This window comes from Zootoca vivipara, chromosome 17 (assembly GCF_963506605.1).
Source record: "Zootoca vivipara chromosome 17, rZooViv1.1, whole genome shotgun sequence".
NCBI lineage: Eukaryota > Metazoa > Chordata > Lepidosauria > Squamata > Lacertidae > Zootoca > Zootoca vivipara.
Genome location: NC_083292.1, coordinates 28,034,715 through 28,061,591, shown reverse-complemented (window position 1 = coordinate 28,061,591; position 26,877 = coordinate 28,034,715). Strand labels below are relative to the sequence as shown.

The following is a 26,877-nucleotide window of genomic DNA, read 5'->3' as shown; positions in this document are numbered from 1 at the left end:
GTCCCCACCCCCATGCCAGAGGATGCCGCCGCTGTTGCTGGCTGGATCTGGAGGGCCAGTGGGTGGGGCAGACATGCGTGGGTCCCTCTCGGGGTGCACCCAAGCCAGGCAGGGGATGGTGGTCCCTTGCCCCCGCGGGGGAGGGTGGCTTTAGGGACCTTCCCGAAAGGCCCGGCCCAACCTGAGATTGGCATCCTCGCCATAGCCGTCAGGTTTTCCCTTTTCTCGCGAGGAAGCCTATTCAGCATAAGGGAATTTCCCTTAAAAAAAGGGAGAACTTGACAGCTATGATGATCCTCGCCAGCAGCGCTTCCGCTGGGCTAGGAAAGCCCCCCCGTCTGGAAGTGCAGCGCCGTCGGTGGATGTGGAACTTAGGCGCAGCAAGCACCGGCGGAGGATGAGGCTGCGAGGCAGGTGCCTTCCTTCCTATCTAAAGACGCCTTTTCTCCAGAAACATGAGGACTGGGACCTTGCTCCTTAGGGGAAGGGTGGCTGTAGCTCAAATGGGAGGGCGCATGTTTTGCACGCAGAAGGTTCCCCCACCCTACCCCGGCCAGGTTCAATCTCTCTGTCTCTCTCTTTCACACACATTTCTCTAGGTAATGTTGAGGGTGGCTGCTGCTGGGCAGGCAAGATGGGGACTGATCCAGTATGGCAGCTTCCTATAAGGGTTGGATCCTGCACCCAGACCTGCTGCGAGGCATCTGACATCTCCCTCTTTTGAAATGTATTGAGGTCAGGAGCAGAACTGTCCTCCTCAGAAGCGCCACAAATTCTGACTCCCAAAGTACCTTGAGATTACCCAACATTACCTCATAATGTTGTTGGCCTCAGTCTGTTTCAGCAGGAGACAATGGAAGTGTGTGCCTTTTTGGGGGTGTGTGTGGGTGAAGTCAAGCTGTTGTTGGAAGGTTATGGTGCCTGCTGTGGCTGTATTTGGGGTGCAGACACTTTGGAGGTGATGCAAATGGCGTGGATTTCAAGCATGCACCTTGTCAGGTGGTTTAATAGTTCTTCTTGAAGATACATGCAAAAGCTTCAAAGGTTGGCAGTTCTCTCGCTTATGAGGACAAATCTGCCACAGGCTGTTGGATTTTGAGCTTCTTTGTTGGAGGGTTGCTTTCTCTGCTGGAGACAGGGAACTGGGCTGAGAATTTGAGACAGAGGCAACAAGGCAGTTAGCATGTTCTTAATGCTAAATTACAAAACTGACAGGACTCTAAAGGAAAGGAGGAGAAAAGCTGATTCCTTTTGGAAGCAGTAAGTAAACCAACAATTTCACAGGTTTGAGGCTTCAGTTGAGAACCAGTTGTTGTAAGGCAGTTATTTATAGGCATCCCAACTAAGCTTGGAAATTGTAATTCGTGAAGGGTGCTGGGAATTGTAGCTATGTGAGGAGCAAACTACATTTCCCAGGATCCTTGGGCAGGGATGCTTTAAATGTGTGGTGTGTTGGCAAACCTAGACCATGAAGGCCTAAATCCCTACTTGGCCATGAAACTCTCTTGGGCCAGTCACACTGTCTCACTCTCCCCTCACAGGGCTGCTGTGAAGACAAAAATACGTCACAGTGGACTCCTAGGCGGAAAGGTGAGGAATAGAATGGGTGTATGCTGGGGCTCACATTTCCCTTGTCCTAACAATGTCCAGATGTGTCTGGAGGGCTTAGTGGTGAGAGAGCAAGCACTCCCAATATGCTCAGAGGCACTCGATTGTAACTTTGAGAAGTGTGCTTTGGTACCAGAAATGGGTGCCGAGGCTCAAACGTGCCAAGCGCCAACTCCAATTTTGTGCAGCAGCAGGAGACTAAGTGAGGGAGTTTGACCCACTCTTGGGCTCATGACCCCAAGAGGTGGGGTAGGGGGTACACTTTGCACCTGCTGTTTGAAATAGGTAAAGGTAAAGGGGCCCCTGACCATCAGGTCCCGTCATGTCCGACTCTGAGGTTGCGGCGCTCATCTCGCTCTATAGGCCGAGGGAGCCGGCGTTTGTCCGCAGACAGCTTCTGGGTCATGTGGCCAGCAAGACAAAGCTGCTTCTGGCGAGCCAGAGCAGCGCACAGAAACACCATTTACCTTCCCGCCGGAGCGGTCCCTATTTATCTACTTGCACTTTGATGTGCTTTTGAACTGCTAGGTGGGCAGGAGCTGGGACCAAGCAACGAGAGCTCGCCCCGTTGCAGGGATTCGAACCGCCGATCTTCTGATCAGCAAGCCCTAGACTCTGTGGTTTAACCCACAGCGCCACCTGGGTCCCTCGCTGTTTGAAATAATTGCACCCAAATATTTATCCTGAGTTGCAGATTTTCTGGGAAAGGGGAGGTGGACTTGCCAAGCACTTGTTTTGGATACAAAACATCCTTCCCTGTTATGATGGTTGACTGGGAAAGAGTCTAGAGAGATGCTGCCAACCAGTGGAGGCAATACTGAACTCGATGGGACAACGGCCTGACTCTGCCAAAGGCAGCATCCTGTGTTCCTATGAGAGGCATTTCACAGGTGCTCATGAACTAGTAGCACTTTATATCGACTGGAGGCCTGTTCCAAAGGGTTCAAAATGCTGTGCATACCTTACAACAGCCCTGCGAGGTAGACTAGTGGCAGATGTCTAACAGGGCAGACATGGCAGTCCGACAAGCCTGCCCTTGCTCTGGAATCCCAGCCTCCAGCTGGCCGGCTTTTGTTGGCTGTGCCCTCCTGGTGATTAATGTCTAAAAAAAGAAGGGGACCTGGGCGGAATTACTCCACGGCCAGGCGGCCTTGCATGTAAGGCACAGTCAGTTAGAAAGAATGTGGCTTCGGTTAACAGGCGATCAAAATCTGCTCGACCATCGAACCGCACATGGGGGGAGACTCGGAGGCTTGTCTCAAGGGGCTCCGTTTGGTCTTCATGGATTCTTTCTCTAGGTCTGTGTGTGGTTGCTGAAGACCAGGGCAACTTGCAAGAGGAGGTTTCTGGCCCGGGACCTGCTCAAGAGGACAATGGATCGACTGAAGGTCCCCCGCACCAGAGAGCTGGAATTTGGAGGCGTCCTAGGTGAGGGGGGAAGGCTGAGAGCAGGGTGTGTGTGTGCGCAGGCAGAAGGATACTGTTATAGATTGGGTGCAGGGGCTAAACCTTAGGAATAATAATAATAATAATAATAATAATAATAATAATAATAATAATTTATTATTTATACCCCGCCCATCTGGCTGGGTTTCCCCAGCCACTCTGGGCAGCTTCCAACCGAATATTAAAAACAGTACAGCATCAAATATTAAAAACTTCCCTAAACAGGGCTGCCTTCAGTTGTCTTCTAAAAGTAAAATAGTTGCTTATTTCCTTGACATCTGCTGGGAGGGCGTTCCACCTGGCAGGTGCCACTACCAGGAAGGCCCTCTGCCTGGTTCCCTGTAACCTCACTTCTCACAATGAGGGAACCGCCAGAAGGCCCTTGGCGCTGGATCTCAGTGTCTGGGCTGAATAAACCGTAGGATTTTTTTTATTTGGGGATGCGAAGGGAGAAATACAGGCTGCAGAGGAATTCCTGAGCTATCCTATGCCAAACACCTGACCAAGCTTAGGGCCATTAAGAAACAATACAGGATCATTGAGGGCCATTGTCAATGCAAGAGAAATGTCCTTCTCCCCACCCACCCTTGCCCTGAGGTGTGAACAGAGACTGGGGGTTTGGAAGGTTGCCAGGATAACTCGGTGTTGTATGACAAGAAAAGGTAATTTTTAGCCAGGTGCGTTGGGAAGAAGAAGGGGAGAAAAGAAAGACTGGGATCCATCTTGGGCAGGCTGGCTGAAGGCTAGCTGGGAGAGATGCCAGGGCTGCACTGCTGTGGGGGACAAGCCCCTCTTGAGGTGACCATGCTTTGACTCCCTCCCTGCAGACTGAAGGTGTAAATAGGTGAATAAATCATATTTCTTAAAGCTACGACAGTCTCCAAAGGGACCCTGGGTGAGTTCTTGGAACCCCATGGACTCTGGCTACCGCTCGACAGAGAGGAGGGGGAGGCACTCAACTTTTGTAACAAGACCTTTATCTCATCCCTCCCCAAGCTCCTCCTGTTTTTAAGAAGCAGGTCATGCCACCTCCCCCTCTAAATCGGAATAGCACCCCCCCCACTTAAGAGCCTTTGCATATGCCAAGGCTAACTTGCCTTCTTTCTGTAGTTTCAGTTTTGTAAGTGCAAAAGGTGACCAAGAGCCAGGGATCGCTGAGAAACCCCCGAGTTCCGAAATCTTCTGCCGTAGATTGTGATCTATAAGGACACAAGAGGAGCCATCCAGATGCCCCTAAGGGAATCACAAAGCCCTTTACTGCCTCTGACCGTGAGGGCAAAGCAGAGCTCCCTAGTAGTAGCATTGGCAGCCCCCTCCATTAATTTCTCTAGTCCCCTTTTAAAGCCACACAAATGCATCCAGCGAGGGAGAGTTCCATAGTTTCACCATGTCGTGGTGTATAAGGAGGATTCCCTGGGCTCTTTTCTCCATTTCTGGAAGAGAGGGAGGAGGTCTAGCGATTAGGGAGGGTAACCAGCCGACTCCAGCCGAGCTGTGTGCCCTTAAGAGCAGCTTGGTGGGCTGAAATTGGCAGCTGATTTCACATCATGAAAGCAAACCTGGTGACTCCTTGCTAATAATGTCTGCACATCAAGCTGCTCTGAAAGAGGCAGGAGGGGGCAGCGCTGATCAAAAGGTGGGTGGTTTTTGTGGGGTGGGGGGAGGAGTTGGAAGCTAGGACCTCCCTCCGCCCATTTTGTCATTGTGATTAGGAGAGGAAGGATGCAGCAGGCGGAATTTTTGGGTCCCATTCTTGGATGATGGAGGATGCAGAAACCGCCCTGGGTTCCCCCAAAGCCTACTGGGAATTGTAGTTTTGCAGGCTGCTGAAAATTGTCTCTTAGGTTGACTAGGAGAACTACAGGTCTGTTATTAAACCATTTAAATCGAAGGTGTAGCTGTGTTTTAAAGGGAGGTGCCTAGGTCTTTCCACCTGTCCCCAAGCGGGTGGTGGTGAGGAGAGTATCAAGTCTCCATCAGAAATTCAACTGGGAAAGCTTTTTGCCATCATTGCCTCTGCACATTGGGGGGGGGGGCGGACCCACCTTTTACATTTCTGCCTGCCCTATTACAGAAATCAGAGAGGTTAGCAATCTTGCAGTCAGATATAGAAATCCTCTATTAGGGAGGCTTGGACTCCTGGGTTCTGTCTCTTCCCCTTTCTGACCGCTCCATCTTTTTTCATCACAGGGGCTGCCCTCCTTATCGTCCTGATGCCCACCACTGTCTTCTACCTCCTGCTGACTTGCAGAACGGAGCAGGCCAGCCTGTTGAACATCCCCCATCCTTTGCCCACCCTCCGCTCCCTGTGGGACCCCCGGGACTTTGCCCTGGTCTTGGCCTGGGTTGGCCTGCAAGCTCTCTTATACATGCTCCCGATGGGGAAGGTAAGTAGACCTCCACACTCTCAAAGGATTTTTCCTGGCTTCTGCCATGGACTCCTTCTTGCCTGCACCGCAGTAAGGTTCTGCAGCCTGGCCTCAGTTTTCCTCATCTGCACAATGGGGAGAAAGGCTAGCTGCTCCCACTGGTAAAATGGCAGAAAAATAGGGAATTGGCATCAGAAAACAGCGGCTGCCCTTGGCTACAGAGGGACCCTTGAGTCGTGGGGAAAGGCCAAAACAGCCCTCTGTCTTTTTATTTCCCCAAAGTGCGTTTTGAGCATTCCTCTCCCACCAGAGAGGCTTCCCTCTGGTTCCATATGAAGCAGAGTTTCCCAAACGTGGGTCTCCAGCTGTTGTCGGACTACAACTCCCATCATCCCTAGCTGGCAGGACCAGTGGCCAGCGATGCTGGGAATTGTGGTCTTAAGAACAGCTGGAGACCCAAGTTTGGGAAACCCTGATATAAAGAAAGCAACCCCCTTTCAGGCAGCCCTGGCAACATAGACCCCACCACCGCTTTCTGTATCTCACTCTGTGTGTGTGTGTTTTCAACAGCTCACAGAAGGGACCCCGCTGCGAGACAAGACCCGGCTCCAGTACCGGATTAATGGTAGGTGCCCCCCCACCCTTGGGAAAGGTGCCCCAGAGGTGATACGGCCACCAGGGGTGCTGGTGGTGGCGTTCAACAATGGAGAGAGATGTGGCGCTTAGTGGCCTTTCAGTGCATCCCAGTGTTTCAAGACCAAGAACATTTTATTAAAAGCCACCATACCTGCTAAGCTGCTGTCAGAGAAATAAGGGACCGGGCCGGAAATAGCAGACCAGAAGTAGCGCTGCCGCCATTTTGGAACTGGGCGGAGCATGCTCAGAAGTGACTTTTGATGCTGCTTTGCCCAGTTCCAAAATGGCCACAGCGCCAGAAGTCGCACTGCAGCCATTTTGGAACTGGGCAGAGCAGCATCAAAAGTCGCTTCTGGGCATGCTGCGCCCAGTTCCAAAATGGCCGCCGCGCCAGAATAAACTGGGGGAAAACAAAAAAATCCGTTTTTTCAGCTAGGAACATCTAGAAAAACGGGGATTTCCTGGGGAAAACGGGAGACTTGGCAGCTATGAAAGCCACTTCGTGTTTTTCCCCAAGTTTAACCATATCAGTATTGGCTTAGGAAGGCCTGTGGGGGCAGGAGGGATCATCAATGATTGTCTGGTCGTTGTTTGTTTGCCCTGCTCTCTTTCTCCCCCTGCCCCACATTTCTCAGGGTGTCATGCCATGGTGGTCACAGCGCTGGTGGTTGGAGCCGGCCTGGCTGCTGGACTGCGCCTCAGCTACATCCACGACCATTTCCTGCAGTTGGCCTTCTCTGCCTCCCTCGTGGCCTTTGGTCTCAGCGCCCTCCTGTACATCAAGGCCTTGTTTGCCCCAGAGGCAGCCCTGGCCCCAGGCGGGAACTCAGGTGAGATGTGAACCCTCACAAGGCTCCTTCTGGCCTTCTTGCCAGCTCCGCCCCGCCAGGGACTAGCGACTTGATGGGCATGGCCAAAACCCATCAAACGTCCCGTGTCTGGTGCAAGCTGGTGGCAGGTGGTGGTGGGGTGGTAGGAAGGAAAAAGGAGGGGTGGGGGAGACCGAAACCATTTTCTCCTAGTGTGAATTAGCTGGCAAAAAGGGATAAGGACCATCTCCTGGGGATGATACACCATTTAGCAAAAACAACAGAGAGGCCTGTAGTCCTTTTAAGGCTCGTTCATTTCTAGAGGCAGGAGTTTTTGCAGGAAACCCACATATGTAGCATTATTCTTGCTGATATTCTTGTTATACGGCAACGGTATAAAAATCACTACGTGAAAAAATGATAAAATACCCAGGGGACGCAAATTATTATCCCCAGTTGGCAATTATCTCTTCGTATATGTAATTTGCATCATTATTAACCATTAAGTATAGGGAAATGCGAATAGGCCGGAAAGGTATTTGGTAATGCAAAGGGCCTAAAATCACCTAGGGAGCTTCATGGCTGAGTGGAGATTTGAACCCTGGTCTCTCAGATCCTAGTGCGTCACTCTAACCCCTACCCCACACAGGCTCTCTTACGCTGAGTCGTGGTGTCTGTAAGATCAGCTGCAGAGCATTCTGGGAGGCTGTGTGTTCTTCCTCTGGTTTCTGAGCATATATGCTGAAAATGTGGGCGCAACGTTCTGCCAACACTTTCCTGCTTCACGGGGGTGCAGCTGCCTAGAGCAGGGGTCAGCAAACTTTTTCAGCGGGGGGCCGGTCCACTGTCCCTCAGACCTTGTGGGGGGCCGGCTATATTTTGAAAAAAATAAAATAAAATGAACGAATTCCTATGCTCCACAAATAGCCCAGAGATGCACCCTTCAAATAAAAGTGCAAGTGTCTCTGCGTCCAGTCCCTGTGTCCGTGGGATTGCGCTACTGCGCATGTGCCCCACGAACAGCCATTGGGACTTGGAGCGCAGAGACTTCGGCCGGCCGGAACTGTTGAAGCGGCGGGTGTGCGCGGGCACTCTGTGCATGTCCCGAGGTTGCTAGAGCAACAGGTCTGTTCTAGCACCCGTTAATTTAACGGGCTTCATGATATTAGTTTTAAATAAAAGGACACATTCTACTCATGTAAAAACATGCTGATTCCCGGGCCGTCCGTGGGCCGGATTTAGAAGGTGATTGGGTCACAACTGGCCCCCGGGCCTTAGTTTGGAGACCCCTGGCCTAGAGGAATGCGTCAGAACCACCTCCCCAAAGTGTTTTTCCCCTCTTTGCCTCTCCCCCCATCCCACAGGAAACCCCGTTTACGACTTCTTCATGGGCCATGAATTGAACCCACGTATCAATATCTTTGACCTGAAGTTCTTCTGTGAGCTGCGCCCGGGTCTCCTTGGATGGGTAGGCATCCCTGCGCTGGTAGCCGAAGGCAGGGTTGGAGAGCGACCCCTTTGTGTCAGTGTGTCAGCGCCAAGGAGGCCCCCCCCCAAATACTGGAGGGTCCAGATCACTGGGGAGCAGGCAGCCGACACAACTGGGATCCAGTATGGTGTTGTGGTTGGAGCGCTGGGTGAGGGCTGCGGAAACGCGGGTTCAAATCAGCCCGTAGAGCAGGTGTGGGGAACCTTTGACCCTCCAGGTGCTGCTGAACTACAACTCCCATCAGCCCCAACAATGACCAGGGATGACAGGAGTTGTAGTTCAGCAACATCTAGAGGGCCGAAGGTTGCCCACCATAGCTGCTAAGTTATCCCTTTTTTAAAGGGATTTTCCCTTATGCTGAATAGGCTTCCTCGCGAGAAAAGGGAAAACTTGGCAGCTATGTTGCCCACCCCTGCCAGAGAGCTGGCAGCAACCTCCCCTTCAGATTGTTTTCACGTCTTTCGGGGGGCCATACTCTCGCAGGAGCCAAAATGAGACATCCCAGGAGCCAGAATGGCTTCTGTAATTCTGGGGTGTCTTGCTTGAAACGGGACAGTTGAGGGGTATGCCACAAGCTGTATCTTTTGCTACTATTAATGGTGATGAGGATAATACTGCTTCCCCCCCCCCCTCCGCAACTGCTGCTTGCCTGCTCTCTCATAGGCCCTGATTAACATGGCCATGTTGGTGAAGGAGACGGAGCTGAGAGGAAGCCCTTCCTTGGCCATGATCCTCGTTAATGGCTTCCAGCTTCTCTACGTGGTGGATGCCTTATGGCACGAGGCAAGTCTGGTAGAGGGTGGGATCTGAACCGGCCGGCCTGCCTGCCTGAACTTTGCAGGGAGCCTTAATTCCTGGGTTTCTGCCACGGAGATGTGTCACAGGAACGGCCAGTCAGGGCTGAGTTTACAAATGACACCCATGTATGTTTTTTTTGTTATCTCATGCACTTGCTTCCATAAAGACTAGAAACTTGCTTTTGTCTTAAAAAGAAGAAGAAGAAGAAGAAGAAGAAGAAGAAGAAGAAGAAGAAGAAGAAGAAGAAGAAGAAGAAGAAGAAGAAGAAGAAGAAGAAGAAGCAGCAGCAGCAGCAGCAAAAGCAGGGCTTTCCAAACTTCTACCCTTCCCTAGTGCCAATTTCAGTCAAGCCTCCCAGGGGCACAATAAACCTTCTTTTGCCTGTTTGGCTGTAAACAAAGAATACAAAAAGAGAAATTGTCACAATGTGTGCCTGTCGGGCTGTTTTCATCTTAGTGGACCTCAATTCTGCTCATGTTTCTCCTTCTGAATTTGGGGTGGGCCCCTGGAGGAGAGAAAGGCTTACCTTTCCTCCCTATTACCTGCTTTCTCAAATCACCTGAACCTGTTTGCTCTGCAGGCAGTTCTCCGAAATGCGCCCACCCCCCAGTGTGTGGCTCGCAGTGGGTTTGTTTAGTGGGACTGAGAGCTGGTGGATTTTCCCGGGCCAGATGAAAAAAAAGCCTTTTCTTCCTTCCCAAAGGAGGCTGTCCTCACCACGATGGACATCGTCCATGACGGGTTCGGCTTCATGTTGGCTTTTGGGGACTTGACGTGGGTGCCCTTTTTGTACACCCTCCAGTCGTATTTCCTCGTCACCCACCCGCAGAAGCTGAGCCTGCCCATGGCTGGGGGCATCACCCTGCTAAACGGTGAGTTGGGTGGCAAACAGGGCCTCTGAGCATGCGCAGAATACATTTTCTTCCCCACCAAGCTTCAGAAACTGTCTTTTCTTTTTCTGGCAGGGGTATAATAACGTAACCGACTTGCTCTTAACTAAGCTTCCAGAATGGGAATGGATAGAAAGCCTTAATCAATTGATAGCAAACAGTGGGGACTTTGTACATTAAAAACAACAACAACAGAAATGGAGAATATGATAATGTTTTATGCCTTTTTATTTTTAAATTGGGTCCTTTTCGCTCTCTTTTTTTCTCTTATCTTTCCTTCATTCTTTTATAAGCAATGAATAAGAACGATTTAAAAATAAGGTTATGAAACGCGAGACAAGATGTATTTTTATGATATCTAGATGTGATCTGGAAATGGTAATAGTTAATTATAAACAAGGATAGTAAGAAGGGGAAGGGAAGAAGCTGGAAGAAGTAAGAGGGGATATACATTGTCCTTTTTTGCATTTTTGTATCTTTTTCTCAATTTTTTTCCTTTCCTTTTCTTTTTCTTTTCTTTTCTTCCTTCTCTGTAAAATTCAATAAAAACTATTATATAAAACAACAACAACAGGCAATATTCAAAATTTCCACTTTGCAGAGTGCCCCTACCCAGTGCCTAAGCTGGGGTGTGGATGATGCCTGCTACCCGGAAACAATTATTTCCTGAGTTTGGGAGGGCCAAGGGAGATGCAGTGCATAGGGTGCTAAGAGAAAGAAAAGCAAAATTAATGTGGCCTGAACAATATCTATGCAAATGTGCATGTGTTATTATTATTTTTCATAGTTCTGTTCCTTCAGCCCATGCCAGAGCTCAAACTCTCTGTCTGCCCCACCCACTTTTTCTCTCTAGCTTGCCCTGCCCATTCATGACAGCCTGTTCTCACTCTCCCACCCCACCCCACCCTTCTCAACCCTGCAGGCCTGGGCTACTCCATTTTCCGTGGCGCCAACTCCCAGAAGAATGCCTTTCGCCGGAACCCTGCCGACCCCAAAGTTGCTGGTTGGTTGTGCTTTGTAGCTTGTGGCCTGTTTGGACCCTGCTGGGAGACACACAAGCTGTGTGCCTTGCACCTTCACAACCTTTGGCCTCTAATGTTCCTTTTGTGCCTCAGGAAAGCGCCTGCATTTAAAATCCAAATGCCATCGCTTCTGAAGAGGCGTGGGTGCATGGGCGTCGACTTTTGCCTATGGAAGGGAGGTGGAATATTGGGCTTTGTTTTCCTCCCTGTTGAGAAAGCAGAGCATGACTGGCCTCCTGATTTTGGAGGACCTGCACGCCTTGTGAAACTCTCCCAACCCCTTTGTTCTCACAAGAGAAATCTTGTTTTCTTGCAGGACTGCGAACCATCCCCACGGCCACAGGACGGCGCCTGCTGGTGTCCGGCTGGTGGGGGTTTGTGCGGCACCCCAATTACTTAGGAGACCTCATCATGGCTTTTGCGTGGTCCTTGCCCTGCGGTAAGTGGGAACCTCTCTCCCCCTTCGTCAATATCCAGCCCACACTCTGTAGGAAGAGAATCTCAGTGCCCGGCCCACTCACCAGGGTCACACAACACCATTACAGGCAATTACATGACCTTACACATAGTGTGTGCCAAGTTGCCAAATGCACAGAAAAAAGGACGGGGAGACGGCATCCTCTCAGATAGAGCTGCTGTGCTTCCTTAAAGAAAGAGAGAACCATCCTATACATGTCGACACAAATTCTGAGGGGGCAGAATTAAGCAGCGCCTGTTTTCTGATGTCCATGACTCTCATGGCCTTTGAGTAACCGCTGGGAGGCTCTCAAAACCCCCACTTTGGAGAGAAACAAGCAAAGCACGTAGAAAATTAAATATACCCCATATAATTTCATGTTATTCCCTGCAAAATCCCGGAAAGAGCTTTCCCATCACCTCCCAGCCTTTCAAGCCTTAACCCAGGGAGCGGGGGCCTGCAGGCGGGCTCCCACATCCTCATCCCTGACCATTGGCCATGCTGGCTGTTGCCGGGGCTGATGGGAGTTGTAGTCCAGCGGTGCCTGGTGGGGACCCCTGCACTGGCCCCCCTTGCAGTAACCCACCAGACAAAAAATGGCATTTCATTTGTGTAAGTTACACAAGGTAAAGCATTAAGAGTCACATTATAGCAATACCAACCCAATTAGGCAAACCCAAATGTTCCAAAATAGTTTGGAAGCTTTCAGGTTCCTCCCCCCCAAACTCATCCGGCTGGATCTTAAAAGCTGGGGTGAGGGAGAATGAGAGAGAAGAGGCTGCTGGTGCCGAGAGACCCCTTTTCCTTCTCTCTTCCCCACCCCTACATGGGAAGCTCTGTGCCTCCTTCCACTGAAATCTGAAGTGGTTCCTCTGTGTCCCAATAGCCAGTAGAGGGTCTCTGTTGCACCCTCCCCAATGACTTCCCCATTCTGTTTCCTCTCCTCAGGCCTGACTCACATCCTGCCTTACTTCTATGTCCTCTACTTCACCTTCCTTCTCATTCACCGGGAAGCCCGGGACGAGCACCAGTGCCTGAGGAAGTATGGCCTCGCCTGGCAGGAGTATTGCCGCCGCGTCCCTTACCGGATCTTCCCCTACCTCTACTGAGCCATCGCTTGACAACTCTGCTCTCGCCCTGGTCACCACGATGGAAATCCAGCCTTTCTGCCTGCCTGGAGAAGCCCATGCCCAAACAGGCTCAACCAAGGAGAGGAATGGGTGCTGTGGCCATCACCGTGGGGTCACAACCCCTCTCCCCACCTCCAGGAGCCAGGGGTGGGTGGGTCTCAGCCTGCTGCAGCTTCGTTTCCAAGACCCACTCAGGGCAACATAGCCTGCTTCTTTCAAGAAATCAGAGGCTCTCTTGCTTCCTATCTATTACCCGTCAGGATGTTTCGATCTAGAAATCGCCTTCTTTTGTCAAGCCTTGATTTGCACAAATTTAACCCACAAAGATCATGTGGGCAAACTCTGTGTTGCTGGGTTTTGTGGTGTTGTGGTTTTTTAAAAAATCCTTATTGTGTGCAGACAGCAAGAGCCCAGATTACATGACTGGAATTACTGTGTTGATCTTCACATATTTATTCCGTTTCTGCAATGCAGCAGAGCATCGAGCTACATCAAAGACATTTGGCAAACTGCAACCAACTGGAAGTGCTGCTCTGCCCTTTCTCTGGCCTCTGAGATTTCACCGCAACTCGTCTTGCAGAAATAAGGACTAGAAGCACTTTCAGTTAATTAAGGAAAGAATTTCAAAATTATGCAAAATCTTAATTTAGGTCTAGTTGGGCGCTTCATGTGTGCATGGAACAGCTGAGAGAGAGCAACCTTTTTTTCCTCTGTCTTACACACACACACACACACACAGAGAGAGAGCCATTTGCTAAAGAGTCAATGGAAGCCTAACAGGGCAGTAGAAGGAATTGGAGCACACCAGAGTTGTCTCTAGGTGCTGGTGGGTTAAGGATTAAACTATTTCCCTGGCTGGGTTGGAAATTAGGGGGTGGGGTATTTACTTGCATTTTTGAAAGGGGTGGGAGAAATGAGCAAATGTAACTTATTTTAATAAATAATATATTCAAACCACTGCGGGGTTTGGAATGTAATTTTGGCAAAGCTGCTGCTCCACACTTCTTTGAGGACATCAACAGTGAATGCAGAGTCCACACAGTTATTACCAAGAGGGTAGTTTCTCCATATCGCGGTTGGATACAAGAAAGCTGCCAAAATGCCGTAAATTTCAGTAATGACAGCGATGGCTAATTTCCCTCAAATCAACCGATCACATGTTCACTCATTGTTTTACAACAAGGAACACGCTTTTGTGTTTTAATCTGCTGACTCCAGATTATTAAATTCTAAACCCGTTGGCTGTTAATACTTCCGCTAGGTGTGCCTTAATCCTAAAGCACATTCTTAGAAGCCCTGCTGAGTTCAATGCCCATTCAAACTTTGTAAGATTCTTCACAATCAGGGCAGTCCGGAGGGTGGCTACTCAATGTATTTACTGGAGTGTAAACTCTACTAGATACCGTGTTTCCCCTTTTTTAAGACACCGTCTTATAACTTTTTTTCCTCAAAAACACACACGGTGTCTTATATTCAGGGGATGTCTTTTTTTAATTAATCTTACTGTTTTTATTACAGTACCTTACAGCTGTTCTGGTCTTTGTGTATCTACAAAAGAACTTGAACTTAGCTTGGTAGTATATGGGAAGCCAGAGCAGGTGGAGAGCATGCAACACTGTCCAGGACAGGGGTCAGCAAACTTTTAATGTGGGGGGCCGGTTCACTGTCCCTCAGAATCTGTGGCGGGCTAGACCGTGTGCGCGCGCACACACACACACATACACATACGCCCATGCCTTCCTTCCCTCCCCGCGTTCAGATGGAGCAGGCTGGGCTGAGGAGGGGGCACCCCGTCGGCGCAGGGTCTCGGCTTTTGCTGAGGGGCCGCAGCCACCCTGCCAGGAAGGGTGTCCATGACCATGCTGCTAAAGTGCCACCGCCAAGCAGCACAGAGGAGTCCTACTCCTCCTCTTACTCCTCCTCTTCCCTCCTCGCAGGCTCTCTGCTTCCGTGGTGCTGCTGGGCTCTCCGAGCACTCTGCGCTGCAGCAGCCGCCAGTTCTGGGCTGCGGGGTGGCAGGCCTCCTCAGCCGGGCCAGGCAGAGGCCCGGCTGCTGGCTCAGGTGCTCCGCCCGGGAGCGTCGCCTCCGCTACCTCTGCTGCCAGGTCAGGTCCCCGCCGTAGCTGCAGACTTCCCGCGGGGGCCGCCTGCGAAGCGCCGCACCGAGGCTCCCCGGGAGAAGGCACGCGGGGAGCGGATTCCGACCTCAGTGATGTCAGGCGCGCGCCAGTCCCCTGAGCCGAAGCGCAGCTCGGGGTACTGGCGGCAGCAGCGGGGCTTCCTTGGGGAAGGCAGGCAGGCAGGCAGGCAACAACAGTCCCGGAGCCGAAGCTCAGCGGGCGCTGCTTGCCGCCTGCCTGCCTTCCCCGCCAGTCCCCCGAGCCGAAGCGCAGCTCGGGGACTGGCGGCGGCAGCGGGGCTTCCTCAGATCGGGTCGGCGCTTATCGAGGAGCCGGTCTGCAGAGTCAGCGGCCAGCAGCGCTGCACAGAGCATCGCCTCCTCAATCCAGCACGGCGTTGCTGGGCGCTGACTCTGCAGACCGGCTCCTCAATCCAGTGCTCCGCGCAGCACTGATCAGCGCCGACCCGGCAGGCCGCTGGATCAAGGAAGCGGCCTGCCGGGTCGGCGCCCAGCACCGGATCGAGGAAGCTTTGGGGGGGGGGAGAGGAAAAAGGTGCCGGCGGGGAGGGAAAACGCGTGAGTCCTCTCCCCTTTCTTTCCTGTTTAGCCGGCTTGCGGGCATTTTATAGGAACAAACAATGTGAAAAGAAAAAAGAGGCAACGAGCCCGGTCAGCGGTGTCTCTCCCTCCCTCCAACTCCCCCCCCACCAAATGGAACTTCCCAACACCCCCCCCCATAACTTTTGGCCAGAGGCGTCCTCGGGCCCCGTTCCCACCTTCGCTGCTGGGCGCCTGCATGTCTTATTTTCGGGGTATGTCTTATATTTTTAAAATCTTAAAAATCCTGCAATGGCTTACTTTATGACTACGGCTTAAAAAGGGGGAAACACGGTACAGTGGGACCGTCCTTATCCCAACTAAACACACATAGGATTGGGCCACTGATTAAAAGATAGAACAAAAACAGCAAGAAAGTTTGCCAATTTATTACACCAGCAGACCCCACAAGTGCCTCTTGTTAATGCGAAGTGAGACAGAAAAGGGGCTAATCTTATTTAATCCAATATGTGATCTAGTTTACAGAGTATTTATTCAATTTCCTGCTCAAAAGCCTAATCTGGTTTCAGCAGGACTCTCCCCCCAACTCCCTCCCAGGCCAGCTGGTGAGCATCTGACAGCTGTCAAAGCTCCTGAATTTAGTCCAGTTCTTCTATCAGGGCTTTCTTAGGAGGAGGGACTTTGGCCCCCCACATCCGCTCCAGTTCCTGGCTGACAGCCCCCACCTCCTTCACCATCTTTAAGTGGGCATGGTATTCCTGCTGCACCTCCAAGGCCAGGAGGCTCAGAGCCACCTCATTCTCATTCACCCAAGAGAGCAAGAACTCGCATTTCTTCTGGGCCCCAGAGATCCTGGCTCGGTCCTGGGCAGGCAGCCGCCTCTTCCCTTTGCTCAGCAGCCGGGCCATGTGGGCGAGGGCAGCGAGGCTGAACCCCTTTTGCTGGGCCTGGCTCTCCCCCATTAAAATTTGGGCCACAGCCACCATCACCTCGGCGTTGCCCAGCAGGCATTCGGGGTATTGCCCCATTGCCAGCGCCTGGAGGGCAGCTTGTAGGGCCTCTGCTGTCGAGTGGAAAACCTGCTTGGCCCCCAGAGCCCCAGAAACGTCAAGGACCGTCTCACAAAACTCAGGGAGCATCTCTGCCTCGTCTGCCTCTCCATTGTACAGCGCCAGGCCATAGGCATAGGCATAGAGAATATTGGGCAGCTGGAAGCGGACCAGAGGTGAGGCAGGAGTATGAGTCAGGGAGGCCAGCGGAGGGATGGAGGATGGCAAGGTGGGCACTGCTTGCCGTCGAAGCCTCTGGGTGCCGGTGGGAGAAGCCTCTTCTGGGTGGGTCGGAAGTGGTGGCTGTTGCAAAGAAGCCTTGAGGTGCCGGTGGGGGTCCTGCTCCTGACCATCCCTGGAGTCCCCCTGGAGCTCCTGGATCAGGGCAGCGCCATCGCAGCTCCTGCCCCCCAGCCACCAAGGCTCCCAGGCGGGCAAGAGTCCCGAGATCTGTCCGCTGCTCAGCAGCTGCTGGAAGTGCTTCCTCTGGACGGGGCTCAGCTGCTCCCACAGCGCCTCCTCTTGCTCCACGTCGGGGTTGAGGCCTAGCGAAAAGCCCTCATCCCCGGGCTCGCGTAGCTCCTGCAGCCGCAAGAGGGCCTCTCTCAGGCGGCGCTGGGAAGCCTTGTCCCCCCGAAGGCCCCGGAGGCTTAGCTCTAGCTCGCGGCTCTGGAAATCTTGGGCGCAGGAGCCGTGGTCCCGGTAGCAGGGAACGGAGCAGAAGCGGAGGTGGCACCGCGGGCAAGTGTAAGGGGCTCGCCTGGCATGGCAGTGCCCGCAGGGAAGGTCCGGCGCGGGACTCGAACCTGCGGAATCCATTGGCGTGGGAGAGGCAGCCGAGGGACGCCGAGCACGTTCGGGAATTTCCGGCAGCAGCCTGTAAAGGGTTTCCGCGTTAATACCTTGCAGCGAATCGGGAGTTTCCGTTCATTCTCGGGCCGAAAGGCGCCGAGCCCCAGAAGGCTGTGCGCGCGCAGCTTGAAAACTGGTTTCCGCGCAGACGCACTCCTGTATGTAAATCTAGCCATAACAGTGCATTGTGGGAGGAAAACCGGAGGGCAGACCGGGGACTTTAGGGCACCTGAAGACATAAATCTATGACAATTGGATATAAAAGCATTGCTGTTCTACCAGAGTGGTTTATTGCACCTGCTTAGGAGAGGTCACCATAACTTATAAAGGGGAGCCAAAGAGTGCCCAGGAGGTGCTTGAGCAATCCCAACTCATACTTACCTGGCAGGGGAGACACCATGATCATGAAGGTGGTTTTCCCAGGGTGAGGCTCATCCATTGCACTGCGGGTGTGCTGACCCCTGCGATTTCCCCAAATGCGGGAAACTCGACTGCATAATTTGTGGTAGTGGGGGACTGCGTTCGCGCTTTCCCCTGATTTTTCGGTAACAAAAAAAATAGAGCTAATTTATTGTACTACTTCTAAGCCTTAAAATGCTGAGCTATATCGTTAGTAGTGTTCTTATCCAGCATGTTTGGAGTTTAGTCCCGCTGTACTAGGCTGCTGTGAAATGCGAGATAAGTTAGCCACACTGGTTTGAAATATAAGCATACTTGCTTTCTAAGTGGGTCGTATACTGTCCTCAATGGTGGAGGCTGCTTCATAAGGCGAGTGGCATGCTGCCCCCACCAAGCAGAACACACATTCAGCCTGCCCCATCTGCTTAATTGCTTTCTAATTTACAACCAGGGCATTGGGACTGCTAGATCTCTGCTGCAGGGAGGATGGGGGCAGGGGACACAAAACCTCCACCTGCTGTTTGGCCTCCCTGCCTTCTCCCCCAATACCCAACAGGTATTGTGCAGGTGTGTGCCAAAATCCTGAGCTAGTTACAATATGCGAAGAGCGATTTTCACAGGGTCCAAAAATGTGAGCTGGGAGCAGAGGGGTGGACAGGCTCTTGGGGTGTGTGGCAGCCCCTTCTGCTCTTTGAACAATATAGAATAAAAATTATTGTGCTCCAGTTTGTCGTCAACAGTTCAGCCTAATGTTGCACTTGAATGTTTATGCCTGCAGCAACATGGGGCAGGAAACAGAGGAATGTAACTTCCAGAGACCTCAAAGGAATGGGGGTAGAGTGCGGTAGTGAAGAATCAACACTAGAAATTTACACCGAAAGTGGTAATCAAGTATTCCCATTAACCTGACGGAGAAATATGCAACACCAGTGGGTGGGAAACAGGGACAACTGGAGCATTTGGGAGAGGGAGGAGCAGCCGGCAGCATTTCCAGGTCCAGCTTGAGCTTAATCGGCAACCTGTTTCCTTGCAATTTCTGAACCCAAAAACTCAAGCCCATCTTAAAGCAGAGGTAATGCAATCTGTGTTCCCCTTCTTCTCCAAGAGCAGCATTTTTAGCACTGCCATGCTACTACCGTGGTCAGTCTGTGGCTGTCCACTTTGGACCATGGCCAGGTTCCTGTCTCCCCTCCAATAAAACATCCCTTGGCAGAAAAAAAGAAGCATGGCAAGGATAAGCCAGAATCCTTCTCCACGATACTCATGTTGGAAATATTTTCTGTATGAAAGCAGTCCATCCTGTGAGCAGTCTCAAAGAATGACCGACTTAAAAATACATCAAACTAAATGAGCACTGTGTTGGCCTTTGGCCCTCCCTCCATTACTTTCTTAGCTCCTAGTGTAAGTGATTTGTCAAATAGTAGAGGCTAATGCACTACATATAAAAACCAGCCATGGAAATATGCCATCATGGAGGGACAATGGAGAGCTTGCTCATTTTAAATGCATATATGCTTCCTTCTTATTTTTATGAAGGTGGCTGGTGATATACAGTATAGTGAACTGGTGACAGTATTTCCCTCTAAATACTCTGACCCTGAAAAAGGAACTTCCCTCTCCCAAGATTGATTTAGTAACCCCTGAGTGATCGGAAAGAGGGTATTGAGTACTTTTCTACTTGGTTCCCAGTCCTCTCCACTCAGTTGTGCTGTGACGGGTGGGTTCTTGAATGTTTTTGAAGTGGGTAGACCACAATCTTGAACCTGATACGGTATACCGTACAAATTTTAAAAATAGCTAAATGGAGGATGAGTTTGGTCAGAATAGAGAATACTTTCAGAATTAACACCAAATACAATACTACTAAGGCCACTAGAGAGCCATGAAAATTTGTGTATTGGGCTTTTTAGACTCATCTCCCCATGTACTATCTGCAACCAAAGGGGTGCATGGGTTGGCATTATTTTCAGCTCTCCTACACCACTTTGCAACTTTGATTGCCCCACTTCCTCTGAATCGGCTGCAGTCCTCGGCTCAAGTAAAACAAAGCCCCTGTTCCCAATAAGGAAGAAAAACGCCCACCAACACCAGGTCCAAGCTAAGATCAGATTTATTAGGTAACTGGGTGCTGCTTAGGAGTTGGCATTGGGGCCCTTCTTCTTGCCAAAGCCTGGCACAATGTTGACAAAGCGGCGGTTGTACTGCATGCGCCTCTTGGCACGGCCAGTCTTCTTCTTCTTCTTCTCTTGCTTAGCAACCTGGGAGAACAAAACCGAACAGGCACCAGTAAAAGATCAGCTTGAACTTCAGTAAGGAATTCACCTCACCACCATTCACCCTGCCCTGCAGCCTCAATTTCCACCATGCAAAGTCTAGCCCCTGATACGTAACACCCAGAACCACACCCTGAAAGCTGGGGAGTTTACAACTCTCCACCCAGCCCAATCCTGCCTGGAAGACATTATGGACCGGGCCAAATTCAGCAGCTGCTAGCTCAAGAGCATGCTGGGGAAAACTATACTTCCTGGATTTCTGCCTGGACTGCAATCCAGGCACTCTATGCTCATGGGGCTTTGCGGCTCAGAGTCCTCCCACACAAGAGAAAACAAAAACAGGACCTACCTTTGGGGTCTGGCCTCTCACTTTGCCAGCACGAGCCAGGGAGCCATGGACCTTACCTAAGGGGGAGAGAAACACAAAAAGATATCAGCGAGGTCACCGGAGGCACCACTACAGCTGACAGAAGTGACCAGAGGTGTGTGGGCTAAAGCAAATCTCGCCAACTGGGACCTTTGTTGATGAGATTATATTTGGGCCCAGGGAGAAGGGGCTGGCATGGCACAGCCCTTTTCAGGAGGGCTAAAGCCCACTCTCTGGCTAGGGTATTGTTTGAAAGTTTACTCTCCACATTCTTTATGTAGGGCAAAATCCTGACTTCTGATCATCTGGGGCAATGACGTTGCTGGTCTTCTAGCCAACTGGACCCAACAGCCATCACTTTGGTACAAATAGTTCTGGGGGCTCCATACTTACCACCCAGCATGCGTGCAGCAACCTCCAGCGTTGTGAGGTCACTGATGCCACACTGTCCAATGACCGCATCATCTTCCAGGGGGGTCCCGCCAAGGAGGATCACCTGATCCTCAGGCACAATGCCCTCCAAGGACTCAATGTGGGCCTGGGGAGGGGAAGGGAGATATGTCACCAAAACACCACCGCTCTAATTGCAACAGCAGGGAGGGTGGTACAAAGGCCACGGACAAGGAAAACGGAATTGAGCTGGAAGGATCCATTGACAGCCAACTCCTCAGTAGCCCTTGTGTGTGAACTTCCTACTCCCTTAAGGAAAAGGCAGCAGAAAAGGGGCAGGGTGTGTGCCCAACCCTCCCCTCCCCCCAAGAAAGCCCTGGTGAATTTTTCTAAGGGTATGTCTGAAACGAAGCAAGGGAAAAACAGCAGTAGAAAAAGGAGCAGGGAGGGGAAGGGTTAAGCACCACCACCTGCTTCACTTCTACCTGAAAGGCCACAGGTGTCTGACCCAAAATATCCCCTTCCCCACCCCCAGCAACTGGTCACACAAGCAGATGGCTGCTAAGCCGCTAAGAAACAGCCAAGGCTTCAAGTGACTTCTGCAAACAAAGTTAAGCTGTAATGAAAGGTGGCAAAACTACAGATACAAGTGCTGAGAGCCTCAGACCAATCTATCCAGTGGGGTGATCCCTTCCCAACTCCAAATACAGCAACTAGAGAACAGCAGAAGCAACACTCGCTATCGCTATGCAACAAACCAAATACTGTACAGTGAATCTAGTGAGGTCCAGCACTCTTCACACAGGGTGCTAAGAGGGTGGGGGAAGGTCTTTTCTTCTCCAGCAATAGGAAATTAGCCAGATTTGCTTCATTTTATTAGGAATATTGCTGTAAACTGCCTTGAACAACAATAACTAGAAAGGTGGAACAATAATTTAGTAAATAGCACAAGAAGTTAACTGTTCCTTACCTTAAGGTGAGCTACTGTTTCTTGTCCGGACACCTCAAGGGTGTGCAGATTCTGAGCACGAATGAAGAGTTGCATGATTCTACCTGTGCTGAGGAGAACAGTAATCAGATTAGGGTGCAAAAGTGTAGCATTTCCTCCTGAGGCTTAGACAAATTCATGAAAAAGAGGTCTATTGATGGCCGCAAGCCACAATGGCTATGCTCTGTCCTCCACAGGAAGAGGCAGCGATGTTTCTGAAGACCAGTTGCTGTAAACCACAGGAGAGGAGATGGCTCTTGTGCTCAAATCCTGCTTCCTGGTTTCCAACAGGCATCTGGTTGGCTGCTGGGAGGACAGGATGCTGGACTCGATGGGCCATTGGCCTGATCCAGCAGGCTCTTATGTTCTTAAGCTAGTATACCACTGGCGTTTCCCACCTATCTTTTAGCCTAGGAAGCTCCCTCTCCATTCTGTAAAGCAGGCCTCAAGGTAATGCTGCTGTTCAACAACAAACTCAGAACAGGAGATGTGGCTCACAAGCCTCTCTGTTCAGCCTGCTATTGGTGCTCATCCTGGCAACACCTTAGCTTCCATCAAGATACTGCTGGAAGGCCCCTAACTTTGGTTCAGGAACTCACAAAACTGTCTGTGTGTATCCTTCCAAATATTGTGCAGGGAACAAAGTCCACCAGGAAATGCCAACCTGAACACAGTTCCTCTCAAAGATTATCGCTGCCCCGCATTTGAACAACACACAGTGCCATCTGCTGGGCCACAAACAGCTCCACACACAGAAACAGAGATGTCTTGGCCTACCCGTTGCGAAGTGAGAAGGTAAAGGTAAAGGGACCCCTGCCTGTTAAGTCCAGTCGTGGATGACTCTGGGGTTGCATGCTCATTTTGCTCTAATGCCCAGGGAACGTTGATTATGGGGCAACAGGAAAATCTAGTCACTGCATAAAGGTCTCCTGTGATGCCTCTGTACAGCATCCTTCCTCATATCCTTAAAGTCTCCAGCAAAACTCATCTGGATCATTCCTAGTCCCTACTTCAGACGAAGGATGTGCCATTCAAGCAACGTTCTCTCCTTGCTTCCATTCCCTCACCCCGTTTTTGGATCGGTGACCTGTCACGCCCCTTCTTTAGGAAGCAGAATCCACACACAGGGGGTCATATAAGAATGGCAACAAGGCAAATTCGCCCGCCCCCAAACTTCGTTTGCTCCTCAGGCTTTAAAAACCGGCCCCATGGCCTTTGCCTGCCTGAGCAGCCGGTCTCCTCTCAAGTCTTAGCAGCGTGAGAAGAGCGTTGCTGGCCGCCTTCTCCGTACTGACTGACACGGGGTGCTTCTCTACGGTCCCCGCGGAAGCCGAGGCTACGGGGACGGACGGTCCAACCAAGGCGCCTCCAGCCGCCCGCATCGCTGGAACACGCATTCCGCTCCATCTCCACGTGCTTCACGGGGCCCTGCGAGCCGCGTGCAGCCGATGCCAGTCCTGCTCCGAGTAGGCCCATTGGGCCAGGGGCCAGAAGTCAGCCGCGCCTATTCACGCCTATTCGCCTGGATTTGAGGGCCGTCTCAAGGGGACCCATGAGTCCGGGGGACCCCACCCCCACAATTTTCCTTTGGATTTCCCTCCCTCCTTGTCTCACCCTCAGTCGCCGATCCAAGATGGAGCCGAGAGAGCCAAAGAGTCGCCGCCGCTCCGCGCACGCAGACGAGGGAAAGGAAAGAGGCAGGAAATGGGGCGGGACTACCAGGGCGCAGGCGCAGTGGGGTCGGGTGTGGGCGTTGGCGTCTCTATGGTTGGTTCGGCTCAGTGTTCTCGCGCGGCCGGGCTGGCGCCGTCATTTTGTCTCTATGGTGCCGCCGTGCCCTCTCTATGGTAGGGTCGCGTTGACGCCATCAACTCGCGCTTCTCCTCCTCCTCCACCTCCTCCTCCCAAGATGGCGACTTTGGCTTTCGCCTTGGCCAGAGTTGGCTTGCAGAAGGGGCCGTTGCTAGGAGGATGGCGACAGCGACTCTTGGCAGCGGCTCATACGGTAAAGGGGACTCGAGCACAACTTGAGGGAGGGAGGGAGGGAGGGGCCGGAGGCGGAGGGCTGTGGAAGGAAGCGGTCAGGGATTGGGTTGCGAGGCGGGCAACGCTGCTGCAGGGGCAGAAATTCAGCGGATAGAGCTTCCTCTCCAAAAGAAAAGAAAAGAGCATTTTGTAGCTTTGCAAATCCGTGTTTGCTCTGTATTGTGTAAAAAATGAGCGGTGCGGGTAGTGACCTGTGTTCGGGGGAGAGGAGAGCGGTGGTTTTTATTTTACTTGACATCATCTGGGATATTGAGTAGGGACTTCGCAGTCACCTCTAATGTAGGAATGGGGAAACTTTGTCCCTCGAGATGTTGTTGGGAGTCCTGCTCTCCTCAGCCCCAAATAGCTTAACTATTAGAATGGACTAATGGGAATTGTAATCCAGCAACATCTGGTGGGCTGTAGGCTCCTGACACCTACTTCATAGACTCTATTATCCTTATTTGTTTACTATACAAGGAGGTCAGGATGGTAGACGTGGACATCTTCCTATCTCTTCCTTGCCCCATTTTTTATTCTTCTGGGATACTTTTTAGGCAGAGTGGCCCAAGTTGAATTTTGTGATTGAATAAGCATTTGAACGCAGGTCAGTTGCATTTAGCAGAGTGACTGTAGAACCATTGGAAGTTTTTAAAATTATATGCTTCAAATGTATATAGTGATGGAGAGAACTAGCAACCACTAGCAGTACTAGACCCCAAACAGAATCTATGCATGGCCCCACATCATAGAATGTGGAGTGTGCCGAGCTGATTCTCCCAAACCAGCTTCTAATTTACTGTTCTAAAATTAACCTTGTTTTTCCAGTCTCCATCTGCAGTGAGTGGCTGTAGCAACGTAAACAACCGGTATTGAGGGTCGGGGTGGGTGCTTCCTTGCTGAAGGTCTTCAAACAGAGGCTAGGCAGCCATCTTTTGGGGCAGGCTGTTGAGTGATGTTCTAGCTCTGGATTTCCCCATCAAGCAGGGGGTTGAATTAGGTGGCCTTGCAAGATCTCCTTCAAACATTGTGCCTATTCTGTCTGGACAAAATGATTCAATAAGACTTATAAAAAAAATGTTTTAGGAGCATTTAGTTTCAGTTGCCCTTGTTAGCATACGATTCTCACTCTCCATAGCTAAAGAAAGAACTGATTTCTCTCTGACAAATTTCTCTCCACCATTATTATAGCAGAAAAATAGTGATGATATCCCCAAGCAAAATTCTTGTGAGTTGACTAACATCTTTTCTTTGTGTTTCAGAGGCAAGCTTCAGCAGAAACCAGCTCTACAGAACAGAAATATCCAGGGATTATTGAATCTACTAATGAATATAGGTTTGTGGAGAGACTTATACCTCCCTCCCAAGTACCAGTACCCCCGAAACATGACAGTTATCCCACCCCTTCTGGATGGAGCCCACCTCAAGGTAAAATACAGGGGAAGGGGTAATTTGATTTCTCTTAAGTAGTTCAGAGTCTTAGGTAAGGGCCCAATTAGACTCATGAGACCATTTTGGCCCAACCAGGTCCCTGGCATCATTTTGGAAGGGGTCAGCAAACTTTTTCAGCAGGGGGTCGGTCTACTGTCCCTCAGACCTTGGGGGGGGGGCGGGACTATATTTTGAAAAAAAAATATTAACAAATTTCTATGCCCCACAAATAACCCAGAGATGCATTTTAAATAAAAGGACACATTCTACTCATGTAAAAACATGCTGATTTCCGGACCGTCCGTGGGCTGGATTTATAAGGCGATTGGGCCACATCCGACCCCCGGGCCTTAGTTTGGGGACTGCTGATTTATGGCATCAGGTGTGGGGTTGGTGAAGACCTGGCTCAGCTGAAAGAGGGTTTGCAGGCACCACAGATCAGGCTGTTTGGTCTGGTTTGCAAAGGTCTCCGCAAGAACCGTGTGGTCAAAAGTCATCTTGATGTCAGAAGAAGGGTCATAGCTCACTGGTAGAGCATCTTCTTTAAATGCAGATGGTTCAAGGTTCAATTCCCGGTGGTATCTCCAGGTAGGCCTGGGAGAGTTCTTACTGAAATCCCGGAGATCCACTCAGTGTAGACAGTAGTGAACAAGATGGACTGACTACATAAACAGCTGCATCCACCTGCCAAATGACCTGTGACAGGTGAGGGAGATAGTGAGATGCAGTTGCCCACCCCTAGCTTTTGAAGGGAAGGGGGTGCCTGAAAGAGTTTGTACATGTAGCATCCTTCGGCACCCTGGGAAGTAAAGTTTGAACTAAATACAGAAGGCAGCAGGAAGCACATCACACCATTCTGTCGTTGGAGATAAGCAAGTCTGGCACTAGTAGGTGCCTGTATATGACAGTTCATTTATTGCACAAGGTATAAACCTTTTAAGTCAGAACTTCTACCTGCTTCTGATTCACATCACCCCTTTCCCTTATTCTCTTGCTAGAACCTAAAGATGTTTTGTGGCTTGAATTACACAAATTAGGAATGTTTATAAAATTAGTGGAGGATTGGAGGAGGAAGGGTGGGGGCTAGTATACCCAGCTCTTTGCTTTGTGCTTTGATTTAGTTATATAAAATGTGACCATCTGTAGATCCAGACATTTTGCTTTCTTCAACACTAGACCCGCCACCTGACCTTCCTTATTTTGTACGGAGGTCGCGAATGCACAATATCCCAGTTTATACAGCTACTACCCACAGAGGGTGCAGGAAGATGACGGTCATCAGAAAGATTGAAGGCGATATTTGGGTAGGTGTCATTCCCATTGTTCCTTCTCTCCTGCCCATGTCACCTTTGCATACTGCACCCCGTTGGTTTTCCTTATACTAGGATGATAAAATAAGTGGATTATCTATAGATAGTTCCAGATTAATCCGGAGCAAGCGGCTGTGATCTTATTGGTCGCAGAGTTTTGAGGATTGTTTAACAACTACAACAGTGGTGGCTGTACTGTTCTTAGCCAGAGATTAGGAAATTGAGGTGGGTGAATACGTGGGTGAATCATGCTACTTTCTGACCTTTTTTTCATTTCCCCCCCAGGCCCTTGAAAATGAAGTGAAGGAACTCATCACACAGCTGTCTGGGCGGACAGCAATCACCCAAGTGAATGAAGTTACCTGCATGATTCGCGTCAAGGGATTTTTTGAGCAGGAATTAAAAAAGTGGCTGACGGACAAAGGCTTTTAAATAAATGAGAGATATTCTCACTAGTTT

The 26,877-nt window shown here is 50.8% G+C and overlaps 4 protein-coding genes and 1 non-coding gene across 6 annotated transcripts; 3 read left to right on the top strand and 2 right to left on the bottom strand.

The window, feature by feature from the left end:
* On the top strand, positions 1-12,782 carry TM7SF2 (transmembrane 7 superfamily member 2). Its single transcript, XM_035099280.2, has 11 exons — positions 1-1,590; positions 2,907-3,036; positions 5,245-5,441; positions 5,994-6,048; positions 6,695-6,889; positions 8,233-8,336; positions 9,021-9,140; positions 9,859-10,027; positions 10,968-11,048; positions 11,384-11,506; positions 12,473-12,782. Exons 1-11 carry the CDS (start codon positions 1,441-1,443, stop codon positions 12,631-12,633), a joined length of 1,485 nt encoding a protein of 494 aa, XP_034955171.2. The 5' UTR covers positions 1-1,440; the 3' UTR covers positions 12,634-12,782.
* Positions 12,783-15,746: 2,964 nt separating this feature from the next.
* Positions 15,747-17,314, bottom strand: ZNHIT2 (zinc finger HIT-type containing 2). Its single transcript, XM_035098339.2, has one exon. It carries the CDS (start codon positions 17,200-17,202, stop codon positions 15,973-15,975), a length of 1,230 nt encoding a protein of 409 aa, XP_034954230.2. The 5' UTR covers positions 17,203-17,314; the 3' UTR covers positions 15,747-15,972.
* Positions 17,315-17,608: 294 nt separating this feature from the next.
* Positions 17,609-17,772, top strand: LOC118076638 (U1 spliceosomal RNA). The gene has a single exon (XR_004691540.1). It is a non-coding gene; the product is annotated as a U1 spliceosomal RNA (small nuclear RNA).
* A 1,954-nt stretch (positions 17,773-19,726) lies between these two features.
* On the bottom strand, positions 19,727-23,379 carry FAU (FAU ubiquitin like and ribosomal protein S30 fusion). 2 transcript variants are annotated; one of them, XM_035098279.2, is made up of 5 exons: positions 23,267-23,379; positions 21,635-21,717; positions 20,668-20,812; positions 20,257-20,312; positions 19,727-19,892 (listed from the first exon to the last, which is right to left on the bottom strand). In XM_035098279.2, the coding sequence occupies exons 2-5, from the start codon at positions 21,707-21,709 to the stop codon at positions 19,767-19,769; spliced, it is 402 nt and encodes a 133-aa protein (XP_034954170.1). In that variant the 5' UTR covers positions 21,710-21,717; positions 23,267-23,379; the 3' UTR covers positions 19,727-19,766. The 2 variants fall into 2 exon arrangements, with proteins under 2 accessions (XP_034954170.1, XP_034954171.1); XM_035098280.2 differs by having other exon boundaries at positions 21,635-21,722; positions 23,267-23,356.
* Positions 23,380-23,499: 120 nt separating this feature from the next.
* On the top strand, positions 23,500-26,877 carry MRPL49 (mitochondrial ribosomal protein L49). Its single transcript, XM_035098278.2, has 4 exons — positions 23,500-23,657; positions 24,940-25,105; positions 26,285-26,412; positions 26,704-26,877. Exons 1-4 carry the CDS (start codon positions 23,562-23,564, stop codon positions 26,848-26,850), a joined length of 537 nt encoding a protein of 178 aa, XP_034954169.2. The 5' UTR covers positions 23,500-23,561; the 3' UTR covers positions 26,851-26,877.

Bases quoted from the DNA above. Each gene is read 5' to 3' on its own strand.
- TM7SF2 (XM_035099280.2), top strand. From the start codon at position 1,441: ATGTGTGGTGTGTTGGCAAACCTAGACCATGAAGGCCTAAATCCCTAC. The intron at 1,591-2,906 runs GTGAGGAATAGA...TTCTTTCTCTAG, and splicing joins GTGGACTCCTAGGCGGAAAG to GTCTGTGTGTGGTTGCTGAA. The intron at 11,049-11,383 runs GTTGGTTGTGCT...GTTTTCTTGCAG, and splicing joins TGCCGACCCCAAAGTTGCTG to GACTGCGAACCATCCCCACG.
- ZNHIT2 (XM_035098339.2), bottom strand. From the start codon at position 17,202: ATGGATTCCGCAGGTTCGAGTCCCGCGCCGGACCTTCCCTGCGGGCAC.
- FAU (XM_035098279.2), bottom strand. From the start codon at position 21,709: ATGCAACTCTTCATTCGTGCTCAGAATCTGCACACCCTTGAGGTGTCC. The intron at 20,313-20,667 runs GTAAGTATGGAG...TCTCCCCCTTAG, and splicing joins TGCTGCACGCATGCTGGGTG to GTAAGGTCCATGGCTCCCTG. The intron at 19,893-20,256 runs GTAGGTCCTGTT...TTGTTCTCCCAG, and splicing joins TGAGAGGCCAGACCCCAAAG to GTTGCTAAGCAAGAGAAGAA.
- MRPL49 (XM_035098278.2), top strand. From the start codon at position 23,562: ATGGCGACTTTGGCTTTCGCCTTGGCCAGAGTTGGCTTGCAGAAGGGG. The intron at 25,106-26,284 runs GTAAAATACAGG...CTTCAACACTAG, and splicing joins TGGATGGAGCCCACCTCAAG to ACCCGCCACCTGACCTTCCT. The intron at 26,413-26,703 runs GTAGGTGTCATT...TTTCCCCCCCAG, and splicing joins AGATTGAAGGCGATATTTGG to GCCCTTGAAAATGAAGTGAA.